General features: G+C 38.6%; 2 protein-coding genes across 19 annotated transcripts in view; one reads left to right on the forward strand and one right to left on the reverse strand.

Annotated features, from left to right (window-relative positions):
- The window catches only part of RELCH (RAB11 binding and LisH domain, coiled-coil and HEAT repeat containing), a 110,002-nt gene extending 97,427 nt beyond the window's left edge, over nucleotides 1–12,575 (reverse strand). For all 9 annotated transcript variants that reach the window (XR_014139559.1, XM_081801067.1, XM_081801066.1 and 6 more), the window contains exon 1: nucleotides 11,809–12,575. Coding sequence is in view for 8 of the 9 variants with exons in the window: in XM_081801067.1 (XP_081657193.1) it covers nucleotides 11,809–12,337 (529 nt within the window). In the remaining variant the exon portion in view is untranslated. The remainder of the gene's footprint in view (nucleotides 1–11,808) is intronic.
- Nucleotides 12,576–12,786: 211 nt separating this feature from the next.
- The window catches only part of PIGN (phosphatidylinositol glycan anchor biosynthesis class N), a 112,292-nt gene continuing 106,161 nt past the window's right edge, over nucleotides 12,787–18,917 (forward strand). For 6 of the 10 annotated variants that reach the window (XM_081801082.1, XM_081801081.1, XM_081801089.1 and 3 more), the window contains exons 1-2: nucleotides 12,787–12,966; nucleotides 13,159–13,237. The gene's annotated coding sequence lies outside the window, so the exon portion shown is untranslated. Of the gene's footprint in view, nucleotides 12,967–13,158; nucleotides 13,238–15,183; nucleotides 15,272–18,917 lie in introns of all 10 variants that reach the window. The other 4 variants (XM_081801083.1, XM_081801084.1, XM_081801085.1 and 1 more) reach the window with 2 other exon arrangements.

The raw sequence follows: 18,917 nt of genomic DNA on the forward strand, positions 1-18,917 counted from the left end.
TCTCAATTCTTCTCCAATGCTGGGGCTCATTTCACTGACCCATATGTTGAAAATATTTGAGAGCTAGAAGGAATCTTAGAGATAGTTCAATCCCCTCATTTTTACAGATAAGAATACATAGCTATGTATTCATTCAGTATTTACTAACCCTCAGTGGGGAATATAAAATTCAGGAGGATTTGGTCCTTGCCTTAAATAAGCTTATAAACCACTGAAATTAAGTCATGTACACAGATAACAATGATACAATCAGATCACTGTATGTTAAAAGGTTTAAATTAATTGTGAGTAAGCCAGGAGTAGAAATCCAGTCTGTCAGCTTGCAGTCTGCTGTCTTTTCCTCTTTGTCAGAAGATTCCACAATGAACTAGACCTTCCAAGTCAAAAGACTGAAAATTAGAAAGAGACTTAAATGCTGAAATTTTATAACAAACTATTTACTTAAGTTAAAATTTCTATAGCACTGGAGGATTTTACCATATGAACAGCTGTTAGGTGAAGAGAAGAATTATTAATAATTATTATCAATAATAATTATTATATTTTTAACATGTTTGGAGCACTTATTCTGTGCCAGACACTTTCCATGGATAACCTTATTTAACCTCATAACAACCCCCTGCAAGAGGAGTCATTGGCACCTGCTTTTTTTTATTTTTATTTATTTTTTTATTTATTTGACAGAGAGATAGAGAGAACACAAGTAGGCAGAGGGAGAGAGAGAAGCAGGCTCCCCGCAGAGCGGGTAGCCCGATGCGGGACTCGATCCCAGGACTCTGGGATCATGACCTGAGCCGAAGGCAGCCGCTTAACCGACTGAGCCACCCAGGCGCCCCGGCACCTGCTTTTTTTTAAAGATTTATTTATTTGAGATAGAGAGAGAGAGTGCGCGCACCCGTGTGGGCACACGGGGCACGTGGGTGGTGCGAGCGGTTGGGAATCCTCAAGCAGACTCCCTGCTGAGCACAGAGCCCAATTCAGGGCTTGATCCCAAGACCCTGAGATCATGACTGGAGCAGAAATCAAGAGTCCTACGCTCAACTGACTGAGCCACCCAGGCGCCCTGCCATCTGCTTTTTACAGGAGAAGAAACAGAGTATGCAGAGTGCTGTAATTAGAAAGTGGCAGAGTAGAAATGTAAAGTTGAGCTCTCTGATTTCGAGGCCTGAGCTCTAAACCGTTAGTTTCCTCAATAATACCTAAGAGCATGTAGGTTCAGCTCTCCTAGTTCCAGGTAAGTTGAGCTTAACACCGTGAATGGCTTCAGAAAGATCAAACTTAACTCAGCTTTGCTCAGGCAGAGTTGAGGGAATAGGCTATAGAGGAAAAGGCTAATTTTCACAAGGAATATTCTAAACTCACATATTTACAGGAAACTACTACGTACTACAGATCATTTCTTTAACACAGCTTCAACATTTATTCAAAGCTTTTTCCCAGGCACAATGTTAGGCACTGTGCATTAGGAAAAAAAAAAAAGTGTTCATTAGAAAGACATGTAAATTCACAAGTCTCTATATAATTTCCATAAGTGGAACAGATCAAAAAAACGCCACAAGTTAGAGGATTCAGAGCTCACTATGGGCTGGAGAAGCTTCAGGGAGAGGAAGGAACATAAACTGGACCTTCCTTTAAGGATACACAAGATCTGGAAAAAAGAGAAGGACTACAGGGAATAAATAAGCATTCTCAGAGAAGGAAAAGCGTGCTGAGTCACAAAAATATAAAACATGTCCAAGCGACACTGAGTAAACAATGTAAGTATAATAAAAGTCTTACATATGGACAACATGGTTGAAAAGGCAGGAAGAAGCAACATTTTAGGAAGAACTTTATTATACATATCCATGATAAAATAATTATTTATTTATTTAAGATTTTATTTATTTTTCGACAGAGAGAGAGAGAGACGGCGAGAGAGGAAACACAAGCAGGGGGAGTGGGAGAGAGAGAAGCAGGCTTCTCGCTGACCAGGGAGCCCGATGTGGGACTTGATCCCAGGACCCTGGGATCACGACCTGAGCTGAAGGCAGACGTTTAACGACTGAGCCACCCAGGCGCCCACGATAAAAATTTTTTTTTTTTAAGATTTTATTTATTTATTTGACAGAAAGAGACACAGCGAGAGAGAGAACACAAGCAGGGCGAGTGGGAGAGGGAGAAGCAGGCTTCCCACGGAGCAGGGAGCCCAAAGCGAGGCTCGATCCCAGGACCCTAGGATCATGGCCTGAGCCGAAGGCAGACGCTTAACGACTGAGCCACCCAGGCACCCCTCCACTCTTGATTTGGACTCAGGTTATGATCTCAGGGTTCTGGGATCAAGCGCCAAGTTGGGCTTTCTGCTCAGCGGGAAGTCTGCTTCTCTCCCTCTCCCTCTGCCCCTCCCCCTGCTCACTTGCGTGTTCTCTCTCCCTTTTAAATAAATAAATGAGAAATCTTTAAAGAAAAAAGATTGAAAATGACCTAAATATCCAACAGCAAAAGATTGGTTAATTAAAACAGAATAGTCGGTATGTGCTGATGTGGAATGATCACCAAGTTATATTATAAATTGAATAATTTAGGATGCAGCCAGTATGTATATATTTCCATTTATGTACAAAAAGGGAGAAATTTGCATATGCCTAGCATAATTTAAAAGGATACATACAGAAGAGTCTAAACAATGATTGGTGCCATAGAGGAGGATTGCTGATTGGGAGGTAGGCACAGGGGCTTACCTTTCTTTGTATGCCCTTTTATATTTTACCACAAATCATGTCTTTAGTGGCAGGACTAAGATTCCAGCCCAGATCACTAACTTCAAAGTCTGCATTCTTTCCATTACACCATAACTACTGTTTTATGTTAACTTTAAAATAGCTCAGCAAGAATTCTTAGGTCATTTTAGTGTATGATCGGTCACTCTCCTTAATGCAGAAGGCAGGTCAGGTAGTCTAAAACTAACCATTGAAAAAACAGTCAAAGTGACAGACTGTAGCACCACACTAAGAGGTGAATAATCCACCTAAGCATCACTTAATTTCATCAAGATGTCCATGTTACATAGCACTTAATCTAAATCAGGATGCATGTCCTACATGTGGTTGTAGGATATCTGGGCCATAGACTAGGATCAACTGAGCCTCAAATTAGAGCCAAATATAGTCACTAATTGTTTTTCTGAATGAAATAATCTTACAAGGCTGAATTTGTCCGTACTCTCTTTTTCAGTCTTGAAGTTTTGCTGCATGGTTACCTCTAAGTTTCTGGTGTAGTCATGGAGCGTGACTAATTAAAACCTCAAGGAGGAAGAGACCACAGTTGCAATCATGGGTGTAGCTTTCTTCCACATTTTCCCACCCAGTATTTCAAAAATTCCCAGCAATCAGAAATGATGTTCATTTGTTTTTGCAACCAGTTGGTCCTGTTGTAGGTAGGTAAGATTGCTCACTCAAAGTAGTGTCATCATATTTTCTATGTTATTTCTGACCTGATCTAAAAAAAAAAAAAAAAAAATCAAGGGGTGCCTGGGTGCCTCGGTCGTTAAGCATCTGCCTTCGGCTTAGGTCATGATCCCAGGGTCCTGGGATCGAGCCCCACGTCGGGCTCCCTGCTCAGCAGGAAGCCTGCTTCTCCCTCTCCCACTCCACCTGCTTGTGTTCCCTCTCTTGCTGTCTCTCTGTCAAATGGATGAATAACTTAAAAAAAAAAAATTTAAAAAATAAAAAAAAAATCAAGAGTGGAATGCTTAACCGACTGAGCTACCCAGGTGCCCTTAGGTTGTTTTCAATCTTTAACACCTTTACTTACAAATGATATTTTAAGAATCTTGGCTCAATTGTTTTAATGCGAACGAGCATGTATGTCTATAATAAATTACAGAAATGGAACAGGAGATTAAAGAAAATGTATTTTTAAAATGTGATTGATGATATCACCAAATTACTCTCAAGAGTGTGACACCATGCATGGGTACACATTTTACACCTTTGTGTCACACATCTATTTTTATCAAAACTATACTCGGAAGACAATATTGCTTATAAAAAATTTGTTAGGAAGAGTCCAGTGAGACCACAGATTCAAAAATTACCTACTGATACAGGCTATCTTTTTGATATGGACATCATATTCAAAGGTTGAGGAGACAAAAATCAGTATTCTTACTATTATGACTTATTAAAGGGCACAAAATGCAAATATTCATCATTAAGAACAATGATAAAATGGACTAGAGATTTTGGTGATACATTCATAACTCATCATTCCACCTTACATTCTTGGATTAACTCTCCTTACTCTCACACATCTCCCTCTGACAGAAAAAAAAAGTTTCGATTCTTACCATGATTGTAAATTTTAATAGTTCTTCAATAGTTCTTTAATAAAGAACTACTATTGACTAGAAAAATTAGAAACTTTAAGGCTGTTGCTAGGTCCTTTTCAAATTCTACTTCCATACACAGAATATTTACAGGACACCCCATACAATGCAATAAAAAGCTACTGCCTGGATGGCTCAGTAGGTTAAGCGTCAGACTCTTGATTTTGGCTCAGGTCATGATCTCAGAGTCCCAAGACTGAGACCCCCTGGGGTTCTATGCTGGGTGTGGAGCCAGCTTAAGATTCTCTCTCTCTTCCTCTCCCTCTGCCCCTTCCCTGCTGCTTGCACACGCCCTCGTGCTAGCTCTCTAATAAATAAATAAATAAATAGTTTCGTTATTAATCCTTATATTTGTAAGATAAATAGTTTGCAAGCAAAAAATGATTTTTTATAGTTAATTTTTACAAATTTAATTAATACATGATATTCAATATAAGGTATCAAAAGAGGTAGACAAATTCCAGACACATATGAAGAAATAACTTAGTATTCAAAATAAAATAAAACTAAAGCAAATCCCCCCAAATCAAAGAGGCACTGTGTTCAAAATATGAACAAATAGCAAAACACTATTTACTTAAATACTAACAAATATATTTTTAGTATAAATAATTTAGAAACCATAATTTATCACAGTATTTATAGGTCAAAGCCAGTAAAAACAATAGGCTATTAACATATAAGACCTTCCCAACTGATATTTGTTTTGTTTTGTTTTGTTTTTGGTTTTAGATTTATTTATTTATTTTATAAAGAGACAGAGAGAGCCAAGGCAGGGAGGGGCAGAGGGAGAGGGAGAAACTTTAGCAGACCCCATGCTCAGCACGGAGCCCCACGCAGTGCTCCATCTCACAACCCTGAGATCAGGACCCTGAGATCACGACCTAAGTCGGACACTTATTTGACTGTGCCACCCAGGCACCCCTCAACCGATATTTGTAATTTAAATATAAAACTGTATTTTTAGACAAAGATAAATGTTTTTCATCATAAGACCATGGGGGGAGGGGGGCATAGTTATAAGCCATAAAAAAATTAACCAAATTAACCAAACCTAGTTTTTAACCTAAAAATACTAAACAAAATGAAAATTACACAAATTCTAAAGTTTTTTCAACGAAGTTTTTTAAAAAAACAAGCATACATTCTGAAGATCACTAACTTTCCTTTTGACAAATAGAAAGCATAATTTTAATTTTTGACAGATATAAGGTCTGTTTTCCCTATTAATAGCCCTATCTTGCTTCCTCTCAGCCAAAATACCACAATGGCTTGAAACATCACACTGCATTTTTACAAGTACCCAAATGGAATCACTTTATTTAGTGGAGAGCCAGATAATGGCAAGCACATTACCAGATGTTTTAAATATGGCAAAATATAAAATAAATATTATCTTTTCTTTACCCTCACTTCCTTTTCCTTTTCCTCACTCACAATAAAGAGTCTAAATAGGGCCAGATAATAAAGTTACTATTTATTCGAAATTTCACTTTCTCCACAAGGGCCACTTCATTATCATAATCAACAATAATTTTTCTATATCTGAATGCTTACCCTACTATCTGTATCACAGAAGACTATTCTATAGTTCTTCAATATGTTGGTCTTGTCTCTTCACCAAGAATATAAACTCAAGGACCTGCATTAAACATCTTTTGGATTCCTACAATCCTGATTACACAACTTAATATATTGATCAACATAAAATATTGAATACCAACTATATTCAAGTCACTATGCTAGCCAGTGACAATATCTGATTAAATTTTTATCAGAATTAATAATAATCTTGAAACTACTAAACAGATATAGGCAAGAAAAATGACAGTTATGCAACAGATAAATTTGGGGATGTATAGGGTCCAGACAATAGTAGAAAGTCTCATTCAGCTAAAAGCAGTGAACCCAAAAATTTCAGAAATATTTTATTGATATCTTCTCTCTAAGAAGCCAGAGGAAGCACTAAACCCAATTTCAACCTAACAAGGGAGGAACAACTCTGTAAAGTGGAAGAGATGGGAATGCTGGAAGATTGTAAATCTTGACATTGGTGATAGTCTTAGCATTGGTGATACTGAAGAAAGAACACTGAGTACAATGAGATATGTACTCTTTGTGAGTTCTGAGAAAAGACAGGTAGGATCATGAAACAGAAAATTTTAAAAAGAAGGAAAGTGACTCGGGGCACCTGGGTGGCTCAGTCGTTAAGCGTCTGCCTTCAGCTCAGGTCATGATCCCAGAGTCCTGGGATCGAGCCCCACATCGGGCTCCCTGCTCCGCGGGAAGCCTGCTTCTCTCTCTCTCCCACTCCCCCTGCTTGTGTTCCCTCTCTTGCTGTGTCTCTCTCTGTCAAATAAATAAATAAAATCTTTAAAAAAAAAAAAAGAAGGAAAGTGACTCATGAAGGTTGTAGGCTCACAAGTGAAATTATCACATTCATTCATAAATGACTGCCTCCTGACAAGCTACCTTATAAAAACTTGAAGACATGGTAAATACAGAATAAAAGAAATCCATCACTGAAAGGCATTAAGTTACTTGTCTTTCCCATTTGATCACCTACTGTCTGTACTATAAGAAAAAACTGGGCTCCTCTATGAAACTACTTAAGACTTAAGTGGAACCAGCATTACTCTGGCAAAGATAGCACAATCTGTTCAGTGTTAATCAGTGACATTGCCACAATTTTTATCTTGCAATCTAACTGAAAAGCAAAACAATTACTAAATGGAAGTTTATTCTGGCCCAATTGGCAAAAATACAGAGAAAAAAAAATGTATATATATAGTGTGTATGTCTAAAAGATATAATTAGTTCACCAAGTAGATCTAGGAGAAATCTTGCAACGATGCTACAATTTATCGAACACTGAAACGCCCTTAGAGCATTTGCTAGAAGTAAATTTTCTAGTTAATAGAAATCTTTGGGGCACCGGGTGGCTCAGTTGGTTGATGGACCAACTCTTGATTTCGGCTTACATCTTGATCTCGAACCCCACCTTCAGGCTCCCTGCTCAACTCAGCGAGGAGTCTGCTTGAGATTCTCTCTCCCTCTGCCTCCCCTCCCCCATCCCACTCGCACGTGCTCTCTCTAAATAAACCTAAATAAAATCTTTTTTTTTTAAAGATTTATTTATTTATTTGAGAGAGCGAGAATGAGAGAGAGAGAGAGCACATGAGAGGGGGGAGGGTCAGAGGGAGAAGCAGACTCCCCGCTGAGCAGGGAGCCCGATGTGGGACTCGATCCCGGGACTCCAGGATCATGACCTGAGCCGAAGGCAGTCGCTTAACCAACTGAGCCACCCAGGCGCCCCAAACCTAAATAAAATCTTAAAAAAAAAATTCTTCTACTGAAAACATCAAGCTTATAAAGCTGTAATTCTTTTACCATTTGCATGTTTTATAAATATGGATTACTCTTCCAGTCAAGAAAAAAAGGTTAAATACAGTATGAAGACTTCTTAAAGTATTTTAATAGCACTACCATACTATTTACCTAGGTCAACAAACTTTTAGGTAAATAATTCAGTAAATCTTGCAAAATTAAATTGTTTTTAGACATCAATGAAAGAGAGAAACTACTTTTCGTTACATATTATTTTGAAGTATTAAGAATTTTCAGATCAGACACATATCAATCAACATATACACAAAAAGAAATAAAAATAACTTAATGTTTAGATAATCCATACTATCAATCTTTATACTGTTTATAATTAACCATGAAGCTCTTATTGAGTATTATAAAATCATAACCCAATTAGCAACAATCAAAACTCTAGACTTGAATTAAAAAGCAGGTTGTAGCTCAATCCTAGAGAAACACTTATCCTCTGAATTCCTAAAATATAATTTGTGCAACCAGGAGCTTAGTCAAAATCTTTAAAACATGGTACTAATAAACACAGTTTTACAGACTTATTTTAACATTTATCTATTTTCTAACTGGATTAAGACATTCACAGGCACTGATATTTTGAAATATACAATGCATTTGTATTTAAGCTGTACTAAAGTTTGTGCTATAAATGTGTGCACATTTAAAGAAAAAATATTTAAGAAATATTTCTTCTTTTTATAACTTTAATTAAAATACAGTCTTGCCATCACAAACCTAAAGGTAAAAGGTAAACCCTAAGACTTCTAGAAGAATATATAGAAGAAAATTTCTGCAACCTTAAGATTGGCAAATACTTCTTATACAGGACACAAAGAACATGAATCATTAAAGAAAAAAACTGATTAACTGAACTTGAAGAAATGTAGAAAATAATACAGCAAACCATACTGGGAAAAACATTTGCAAAACACTATAAAGGACTTGGGTCCAGAATATATAAAACAGAATTTTAATATTTGGTTAAAGACATTAACAGCCATTTCATGAAAGAAGATACACTAGTGGCAAAAAGCTCAGGAGAAGTTGTTCAGCATCACTAGTCCTCAGGAAAATGAAAATTAAAACCACAATGAGATACCCCCAATCTCTCATAGGATGAGTTAAATAAAAAGCCCGAAAATACCAAGTGTTTAGGGGATGTGGAAGTCTCATACACTGGTGCAGGGAATTTTAAATGGTACAACCACTGTGGAAAACAGTTTGACAGTTTCTTATAAACTTAAGTATATAGTAACTATATGATCCAGCAATTATATTCCTGGGTATTACCCAAATGAAATGAAAACATATGTCCACGCAAAAAGAAGCCACACAGAAAAGAATATATGCTCCATGATTCTATTTGTATGAAATTTTAGAATAGGCAAAACTTATGTATAGAAGTGGTTCTTTTTTTTTTTTAAGATTTTATTTATTTATTTGACAGAAAGAGACACAGCGAGAGAGGGAACACAACCAGGGGGAGTGGGGGAGGGAGAAGCAGGCTGTTGAGCAGGAAGCCCGATGCGGGGCTCGATCCCAGGACCCTGGGATCGTGACCCAAGATGAAGGCAGACACTTAACGACTGAGCCACCCAGGCGCCCCTAGAAGTGGTTCTTAACTTAGACAATGTTGGAGACATTTTTGGTTGTCACAACTTGAGAGATGGGGTAGGAATGTTTGCTACCAGCAGCTAGTGGATAGAGAGGCCAGAGATGCTGTTAAACATTCTAGAATGGACTGGGCAGTACCACAACAAAGAATTATCAGGCCCAAAATTTTGATAGTGCCCAGGATGCAAAATTCTGTTGTATAGTGATCAGTGGAGGTCTAAAGGTGGGGCTGGGGATATAATGCAAAGAAAAATGAAATTCTGGGGACAATAAAAATGTTCTATATTTTAACTGCAGTAGTGATTAGTTTTTCAAAACTCATCAAAACTGTACATGTTAAAATACGTGCCTTTTATGTATGCAATCTTACATCAAAGTTGATGGTAAAAATTATAGTGCCTGACAATATAAGCTATATAAAATATAAAGCTATATAAAATAGTGTAATTGAATGTTTGCTTTTTAAAATATATGCATGGAAAAGACAGGTTAGGCAAATATCATCGGTGAGATTACAGATAACTTACTTTTTTTCCTCTTTTGCTCATTTCCTTTGTATTAACTTGAAAATGCTACTTAGAGTCTAAATTATAAATATAAATATCTTTTTTTAAAAGATTTATTTATTTGAGAGAGAGAGAATGAAATTTTAGAGTTTTAAATTTTATTAGAATTTAGAACTTTAAATAAATTTTAAAAGATTTATTTATTTGAGAGAGAGAGAATGCACACACACGTGTGCAGGGGAAGGGGGGAGAGAGAGAGGGAGAGAGAATCCTAAGCAGACTCCCCGCTGAGCAGGTAGCCCTATGCAGGGCCGGATCTCACCACCAGCAATCACCCCCCCACCGCAGCCTAAACCGAGAGTATGATGCCTAATCGACCCACCCAGGCGCCCCATAACTATTTCTATATACAAAAAGTTTTAATGAGAAATTTTCAGTATGAACAGTGATATCAAACTGTAATAAGGTGGTGAAGAAATTCTTTCAAATAGAATAAAGTCATGAAGTAAGGAATAACCTATTTCATTATATTAATATGGGAGAAAAACATAGCAGATGCAATTAAATTATGTTCAACAACTGGCCAGGGTCTGTACAAAGTGTGAGGAATAGGAAGATGTACCTCAAGAAGTGACTATCTAATGGAGAAAAATGATATTGTCAACAAATCAAATACAAAACAATTAGCGACTATAGTTTACACATGAAAGCACAATGAAACAAGCAACTAAGGGAAGAAAGAAAGAAAGAGAGAAAGAAAGAAGCAACTAATTAAACATGGGGAGTGTGGGAAGCACTGACAAAGGTGACATTTAGGCTGTCCAGCAATGAGAAAATCTCTTCCTGAAAAGATGATTATCCTACATACTGAGTAAGAAAGTTATACCTACTGAGAAAATTCCGTATCAAAGAGGAAATCTGCCTAGGATTTACCTGGATAGAAAATGTACTCTTTGCACTTGCACTACATCTAGATTTGGCAACAGAAGTCTCTGACACCATTCAAAAGTACAAAGACAAAATAATCAATTAGACTACAATTGAAAATTGTACATTTAACATTTGTTAGTAAATTCCAGTTGGGCTCATCTGATACACTAAACCTTCTCATACTATTTGTAAGGGAAAATCCAAGATGCCTCCCAAAAGAGGATACGGGAATCCAGAATACATCCTTGATAGTATGTTTTCAAGGCAAAAGAAACACTTATAAATATATGATGGATGGGGTAAACGATTACTCTATACTGCTAAGAATGATTATAACACGGTAAAAAAGTAAATTCCTAACTTACGTAGAGAAAAAAAGCCTGTGAGATAGTGGGATCACAAGATAGACGACAGGCAAAACTTGTCCACCCTGCTTCTTAGATTTTGTCATTTTGGAAACTTCTTGCAATTAAGGCATCGGAATGGAATTAAACTGACTTTACTTAAACACAACACATTTTGGTCAGCAGAAAACCGAATTTTTGAGTGAGAAAGTCATTCCAAAGAAAAAGGATTTTAGGGGATCTGACTGTGCAGAGAGAACATTTTCTATTCTTTTCTCCCTCTTGACTGAGTCAAGAAATTACTGCAAGCAATTTAAGAAACACTATTTCCTGGTAGAGGCTATCCAGGAGATTGGAGGAAAAAGAAAAACGATTAAGCGATAAGCCAGTTTGCAAGGAGCCTTCTACAGTCGGCGAACTGGAAACTGGATATTTTTTAGATACCGAAGCCAATAGAGGAACCAGGAGCAAGTCGAAGGCCAGCTAAAGGTTGTAGGCACACACAGAGAACAGTCGCTGCCAGATCCTTTTGCTTCCACCGCAAAAGACTTACCCCCCCAACTCTCTCTCTCTCTAAAATGTTTCTAATACTCACTACCTGCCCAGAAATACCCCCTCCCCGACAATCCCAACCACCCTGCGGGAGTGACAGGCTGCGTTCACTTACTGAGCTGTCCCCCGCCAGACGTCGTACTCGGTTCCCGACCTCCTGCGCCTCCAACGCCAGCTGCTCCAGGAATCCCCGGCGCCCCCATCCCCGGCGGGGTCCCACTCTGCCTTTCGAAGTTGCCTGGATTGGAGAAGTAGTCGCGCAGCCGAGGCAGTTCGCGGCCGCTCTCTAACAGCTCGGTGTGCAGCTCCAGGGCGGTCAGCAAGTATTGATCGCGCAACAGCTGAGCCGCGATCGCATCAATTGACAATCGGGCAGGGGTCTCCCCACAGCCCCCCAGTGCCACCGCAGCCGCCGACGCCTCCCCAGGGAGCCCTGGCCGCGCACTGCTCCCTAAGGCCACGGGATCTTGGGGCGATAGCGAGTCCGCAGAGCCAGGATCTAGGCCGCTCCCGGAACCCAGTCGAAGTCCTGCCCGCCGCTCCTCAGTCGCCGCTACTTCGTCGTCGTCCTCGTCCGAATCGCTGAGGAATGGATTCACACCGCCGCCACCACTGCCACTACCTCCAGGCGCCATCGCCGCCATCTTATCCTGTCAGGACTGTGGGCGCCTCCCTGACTAGCTCTGACAGGCCGCAGCCTGGATTCCCCCTAAGCCTCAACGGGCACTGCGCACCTCCAGAACCCTGGCCTGGTCACGTCTCACCTCCCCACCCAGAGACCGGGAGTAGGCTCGGAGGCAGAATGTCCGGATGCAACAGCACCCGCTACCTCAGCCACTGCTGCACCAGCAGCGGGGCTTTGCAGGCGTCTTCCTGGTCTCAGTCTCGCGAGAAAGCGTGCGAGTCCTGCCCCTCTCTCCGCCCCAGCCCCGCCCCAGCCCCGCCCGTTCTCAACACCAGAGAGCGAATATTGAAAGCCCCGCTCCCCGCTCAAAGGAAAAACCCCGCCCCCACTCCTGTTTGATTGGCCGGAGGGGGAGGGAGGGGCTGGAGTTACAGAGGACTGGCTCTAGAATTATCGCGAGAGCAGTCACCCGGCAGGTAGGTTTCGGGGGCGTTCCACAGTTGAGAGGCAGTTATGACGGTGGCTCGGGAACGTTCTCTTGGCTCTCCTTTCAGGGGTCAGAGGGGAGCTCTGCCGGAGAGCTGCAGCCTGCCTTTGCGCTGAGGAGGCCTCATTCCCGAGATAACGCCTGACCCGGAAAAGCCCCAGGTAAAGCCCGGGGACCAGAGCGCAGAGGTGCGGTGGCACCAAAACTGGCCTCACGCCCGCGGGCGCGCTGCTTCCTTAGCACTTTTCACTTTTTCTTGTTGTTTGCTGCCAGTTGGTGATACTGTCTTCGCACGTGTAGCAGGTGCCCAGGGCACTAGTTAGAATTTGACTTCCTTTCTCTTCCCTTCCCAGCCAAGTGCCTGCTCGCTCCGGAGGCCTGGCGACAACACCGTCTGCTTGAACTTCTGGAAGACAGCCTTTTAGCCACTGAGTTAGTGCTATAATAGGGCGGGGTGTGCTGGGGTGTGGGAGGTGGAGGAAGTAACCAGACAGAACTCTTGAGTTTTGGATGTCGTTGGATTTGTGGCTAGATACCCTGAATGAGCACTTAGGATTTAAAACACAGTTTGCACAGCAGGGACCCTTCAGAATATCAAATGCAGCCTCATCAGTAGAGAGAGAATGCAAACTTAAGCCTAGAAACATTCAACGACTTGGTCAAGTCAACTCCATTAATAAGTATTCAAAGGAACTTTAAAATCAGTTTTCTTAGGTGCAAAGCCATTCTTCTCCCATTAGCCTTCCAGTCTTTCTGACTTGGCCATTTAGGCTGGAATCAAGATATTGACTGTGGAACATACTTATTTTAAAGCTTGGATGCTTTGCACAGTTTTAATTTCCTTTATCAAATGTTAGCACATAGAGTAAGTATACTAAATTTGGAAGTTCCACCTTTATCTTTTTTGTCATTCCTTGATTACAGTCCAAGGTGGTAAAGAGGATGTTAGTTTCTAGTCAACAAACAGTATTGGAATGCTATTTCTAAGACCTATTTTCTTCACACATAAATTGCTGCTTTTGCAAGGTTTTAAATTTCCTTTCTTTCTCTGTAGCTCCCTGTAAACACCAAAATAAATAGGTAGTAGTAATTTTGTTATCAGGTGAGTTACATATTACACTGAAGTAGTAAAGTATCTCCTTTAGCTCTGTGGAAAAATAAAAATAGATCATTCTTATATAACCATAGGTCAGGTTATTGGCTTACACGTAAAAGTATGCCAATAGTTAAGTGTAGGCTTTAATTTCAGTTTACCCAGGCTCAGGAAACTAAAATTTTCATTTGAATGAGGCTTTGGGTTTTTTCTTTTGTTTTTGCTGGAAAGTTTTTTTTTACAATGTAGTACTAAGAATTCAAAATATTTTTTTATAGAATATTAGCTCCTAATGTTCGAATTCTAAATATTTTTCTGTGATGTATATATATTGAAGAAAAACATGAAAAAAATCCCCGATCTTAGGAAAATAGTATCAAAATAGCCAATGCTGTATCTGTTACTATTTATTAGCAAAAAGGATTGCTAATACTTGCTGTAGTTTAGTTTGCCAGAGAGATTGAAAATGGAATCAATTTCTGGAATGGAGAAATGGGAGGGATTAGTGAATAGCATGGAAAGGGCATGATTGGAAATGGGTTATTTATATACAATATTTCCATCTCTGTAATGGAATTTTTAGAAATCTCCTGCACTTAGGGTCCCTGAAGATTGTCCTTGTCTGGTAGAAGTGCCTAGAGTTCATATTCCAATTCTACCAATTATTTGCAGTAACACCTTAAGTTATTGAACTTCTCTTAGTCTCACTTAACATTTATCTGTCAAGGGGATTAATGAAAGTACACAGAGTTAGGAATGTGCTTGTCACAATGCCTGGTACCTAGTACATCATAAATGTTGTTATTATAGTCAGTTATAGATAGTGCAATATTAGTATATATTGAAAGTATTTGAGATGTTTTTAAAAATAAAACAAGACAAATATCAACTATCCAACAGCTAAAGCTGGAAAAAGCAATTAAGTCAGTAGGGTACAAAGGGAGTATCTTTAATTTAGGGTCTGATTTCTAAAATGTAAGTTGAAAATAGATTTAGGGGTGCCTGGGTGGCTCAGTCGGTTAAGCGTCTGCCTTCGGCTCAGGTCATGAACCCAGCGTCCTGGGATCGAGCCCCGCGTTGGGCTCCCTGCTCAGCGGGAAGCCTGCTTCTCCCTCTCCTGCTCCCCCTGCTTGTGTTCCCTCTCTCGGTGTCTCTCTCTCTCTGTCAAATAAATAAATAAAATCTTTAAAAAAAAAAAATAGATTTAAAATATATTTTCTCAGAGAGTTGTAAGAAGTTAGACGTAGAAGTGCTTCCATGATTGACTTCCTATATAAATCTTTAGTTTCCTGATTCTACTTCGTATCCTGTAATCATGGACTTATTTATATGACCTTCCAAGCCCATGACAAATCAACTGGCCAATTTTCTCAGTAAGTACTTTTCTTTTCCACGGTACATTGAGGTTTACTTATCAATAAAAGTGCTTAAGAAGTAGCACATACTAGAATATTAATAATTGCTAATCTCTACTTATAATAATTATTAATATGGTTGGGAAATTTTCTACTTAGCAAAATTTGCATTAATGTAGGTCTTTGCAGCTAAAGTTTGGATAATGAGGATAGTCATTGAACTTTGTATCTTAGCAATGAAACATTAAAGATTGCTTTTTCTTTTAAATACTTCAAATTTTAGGGCTTAAAAACTAATTTTTGGCTTTAATAGTCTTAAAATAACCACAGGTAACATTTTAAATGCAAATTTTTGGTTGATGTGAAATTTTAGAAATAATCTAATTTTTAAATTGTTTTTCAATACATGTAAACATTCCACAGGTATAAGCTAAATAACTTTTATTGGTACATGGATATGTGTCTTTTAAGATTTTTAGTAGTTTTTCATTTATTTTGAGAGGTTTCCAAACGATTCATCCATGACAAAATTTTCTTCAGTAAATCTGAATAAAATGTGATTCTCTTTAAAGAGAAATGTTAGGTAATAATATTGCTTAATATACATGTGCTTGGCAATAATAAAATAGGTAGTATGTGAAGGACGATATTTTGGAATCACTGCAATTTTATGTATAGTAAATGACTCAAGCATATAAGTTTGGTTTTTGTTTTGTTTTTTAAGTATCCTGAATCTTCACAGTTCAAGTGTTTGTTCTGGAGGAATAAAAAGAGAAGCAAGGCAGCCTCTAGTGGCTATAGTGCATATTACGTGTACCTTTGAGAGAATAATCCTAAATAATTTCTTCAGCACACATTTGAGTCCTTACTAAGCGCTGTGGTGACTGTGATGAGTGCTGGAGGAACTCTGTCTTGCTGTCATGGAATTACGATTAAGTGATAGAGACAGACATTAATCCAAATGGTAAAAACAGAGGTATGTACTTATAAACTTGAAGTAAAGGTTTTGGTTTTTGGTTTGGACTGCATAGTCCCTGAGGAAGTGACGCTTGAAAGTGCAAGGAGAAGTCATGAGACAATGGAGTGAGAGAGGATGGAGGGTGGGTTGGAAGTGCAATTTATGCAGAGGTCTTAATAACAGTAGGAAGCATGGGCTACGTACATAAAAAAGACCCAATGTGGTGAGATGCCATAAAGCAAGGGGGAGTGCCATGAGACAAGGCTAGAAAGGGAGGCAGAGACCAGTTCATGTAACACCTTGTGTGTTGTATTAAGGATTCTAGTTTTGATTATGATGGAGAGACACTGAAGGGTTTTACCCAAAGGGTGAGATGTTCCTATTTGCATTTTGAAAAAAGCAAAATCAAAAAATAATACGTGGCTATACAGCTGAAGAATGGGGTATAAAGAATGACTGCTAGTTTTCTGATTGGTACACCTGAGTGGAAGGTGGTGCCATCTCCTGAGATTGTAAACACTAGGGAGTTAGGAGGCTTACTACCTAAACAAGGTTCATGGGGGAATATCATGAGTTTGGTTTTAAACATACTCAGTTTGTGTCTCAGGTGGATCTGTTAAGGTTGGAATTACATATATGGATTTGGAGCTATTTTTTAAGACTTTCACATATAGGTGTTAGCTGACACCAAGGGTATGGTCCAAAAAGCCTAGACGGGAAGGGGGAGTGGGGGGGGGGGTACTGGCTGGCTCAGTTGGTGGAGCATGCAACTCTTGATCTCGGGGTTGTGAGTTTGAGCCCCATGTTGGGTGTTGAGATTATTTAAAAATAAAATATTAAAAAAAAAAGTCTAGACAGAAAGTACAAGAGTGAGAATAAAAGAAGCCTTAGGACCAACTTTTGAGTAACTCCAAAATTCAATGACCAAATAGAGACCTTTATATATTGGGCAGAGAAGTAGGAGGGAAACTGGAGCAATGTTCACAAAAGCTAAGAAATGACAGCTATTTAAGAAAGAAGGCATGGTTAAGGAAGACAAATTGAATGGAAGATAGAAGACTAAAATAAAGCCACTGGATTTTGCAATATTGGCTACATTACATTAGTGAAAGCTTTTTCTCTGATGTAATGGAAAACAAAGGCTCAAGTTATTTGAGATTTACAGGATCAGGAAAAAAGAGATCATATTATTTTCAAAAAGTTTGGCTATGTTGGGAAGAAAAGGGCAGCCAATGCCTTTAAAAACGTTCTTTATTAATCCTTTATTTGTGAGATATATCCTTGGCACAGGTGTGACTTAACTCATTTTCAGTACTGTATAATGTTTCACCAAACAAAAACTATCTGTTCCTATTGTTAAATATTGTTTCCAATTTTTATGATACAAAGAGTAACAGACAAGAATTGCATTTAAAGTTTTTTGCCTGTATTTGTATTTGATATGGAATTTACCTTAATACAGTCAAAAATGGTAGCTATACTAGTGCTTTTGTCAGTTGGTTAAAAACTTCAAACTAGAGGGGCGCCTGGGTGGCTCAGTCGTTAAGCGTCTGCCTTTGGCTCAGGTCATGATCCCAGGATCCTGGAATCGAGCCCCGCATCGGGCTCCCTCTCCCACTCCCCCCCTGCTTGTGTTCCCTCTCTCACTGTGTCTGTCTCTTTCAAATAAATAAAATCTTTAAAAAAAAAAAAATTCAACCTAGATCTCTGTCTCACACCACGTACAAATAAATTGTAGATAATGACCTGTGAAAAGTAAGAATCTAAAACTTAGAATTTAGTTCTAATTTAAAACTATTTTTATGTGACATAAAAACGAGGAACGTTTTCTTATGGAAAACACAAAAAAACTTCATAAGGATAAATTTGGTAAATTACACTGTATTAAAGTTATAAAAGTTCTATTTAAAAAAAAAGCACCGTAAACAAATTTGTTTGCTTTGTTTGGATGTATGGTGCAAATAAATATATATGTCTATTTATATCTATATAGAGAGAGATACACAGATACACATGCATATAATATAATGTACAAGTCAAAGAAAAAAGGCCAACAAGTGTAATACTATTTGATCAAAGGATATGGACACACAGTTGAAAGGGTAGGAAACCCAATTGGCCAGTAAAAACATGAAAAGATGTTCACCCTCACTAGTAATCAGGCAAATAGATACTCAAACAACAGGATGCCATTTCATCCTGTGTAGGTTGGCATAAGGTAAATATGATAATACCAGTCAATTGTGGGGATTTAGAGAAAATAGGAATTCTCATACACTGCTGGTATGCATCTAAATTGTTATTGACACTTTGCTACTGTCTTGTAAAGTTGAGAATACAGGTTTATTCCAGCAATTCCACTTAATAGAGATAATTTTCAAACTTACTGGTATGTAAAATAGTTTGAAATACATTTTTTTCACTACCACGTGCTATGTTCATACAATGCATATGCATGCATGTGCACACAGAGAAAAATTAAAATACTTTTTCAAAACAATCATTTACCTTCCTACTTCTGAGGTACTTTATTGTGATGTATTCTCTATCCTATCCTATTCTATTCTTTTTTTTTTTTAATTCTTATGTTAATCCCCATACATTACATCATTAGTTTTAGATGAAGTGTTCCATGATTCATTGTTTGTGCATAACACCCAGTGCTCCATGCAGAATGTGCCCTCCTCAATACCCACCACCAGGCTA

This window comes from Leptonychotes weddellii, chromosome 13 (assembly GCF_054177405.1).
Source record: "Leptonychotes weddellii isolate Sample4059 chromosome 13, ASM5417740v2, whole genome shotgun sequence".
Taxonomy (NCBI): Eukaryota; Metazoa; Chordata; class Mammalia; order Carnivora; family Phocidae; genus Leptonychotes; species Leptonychotes weddellii.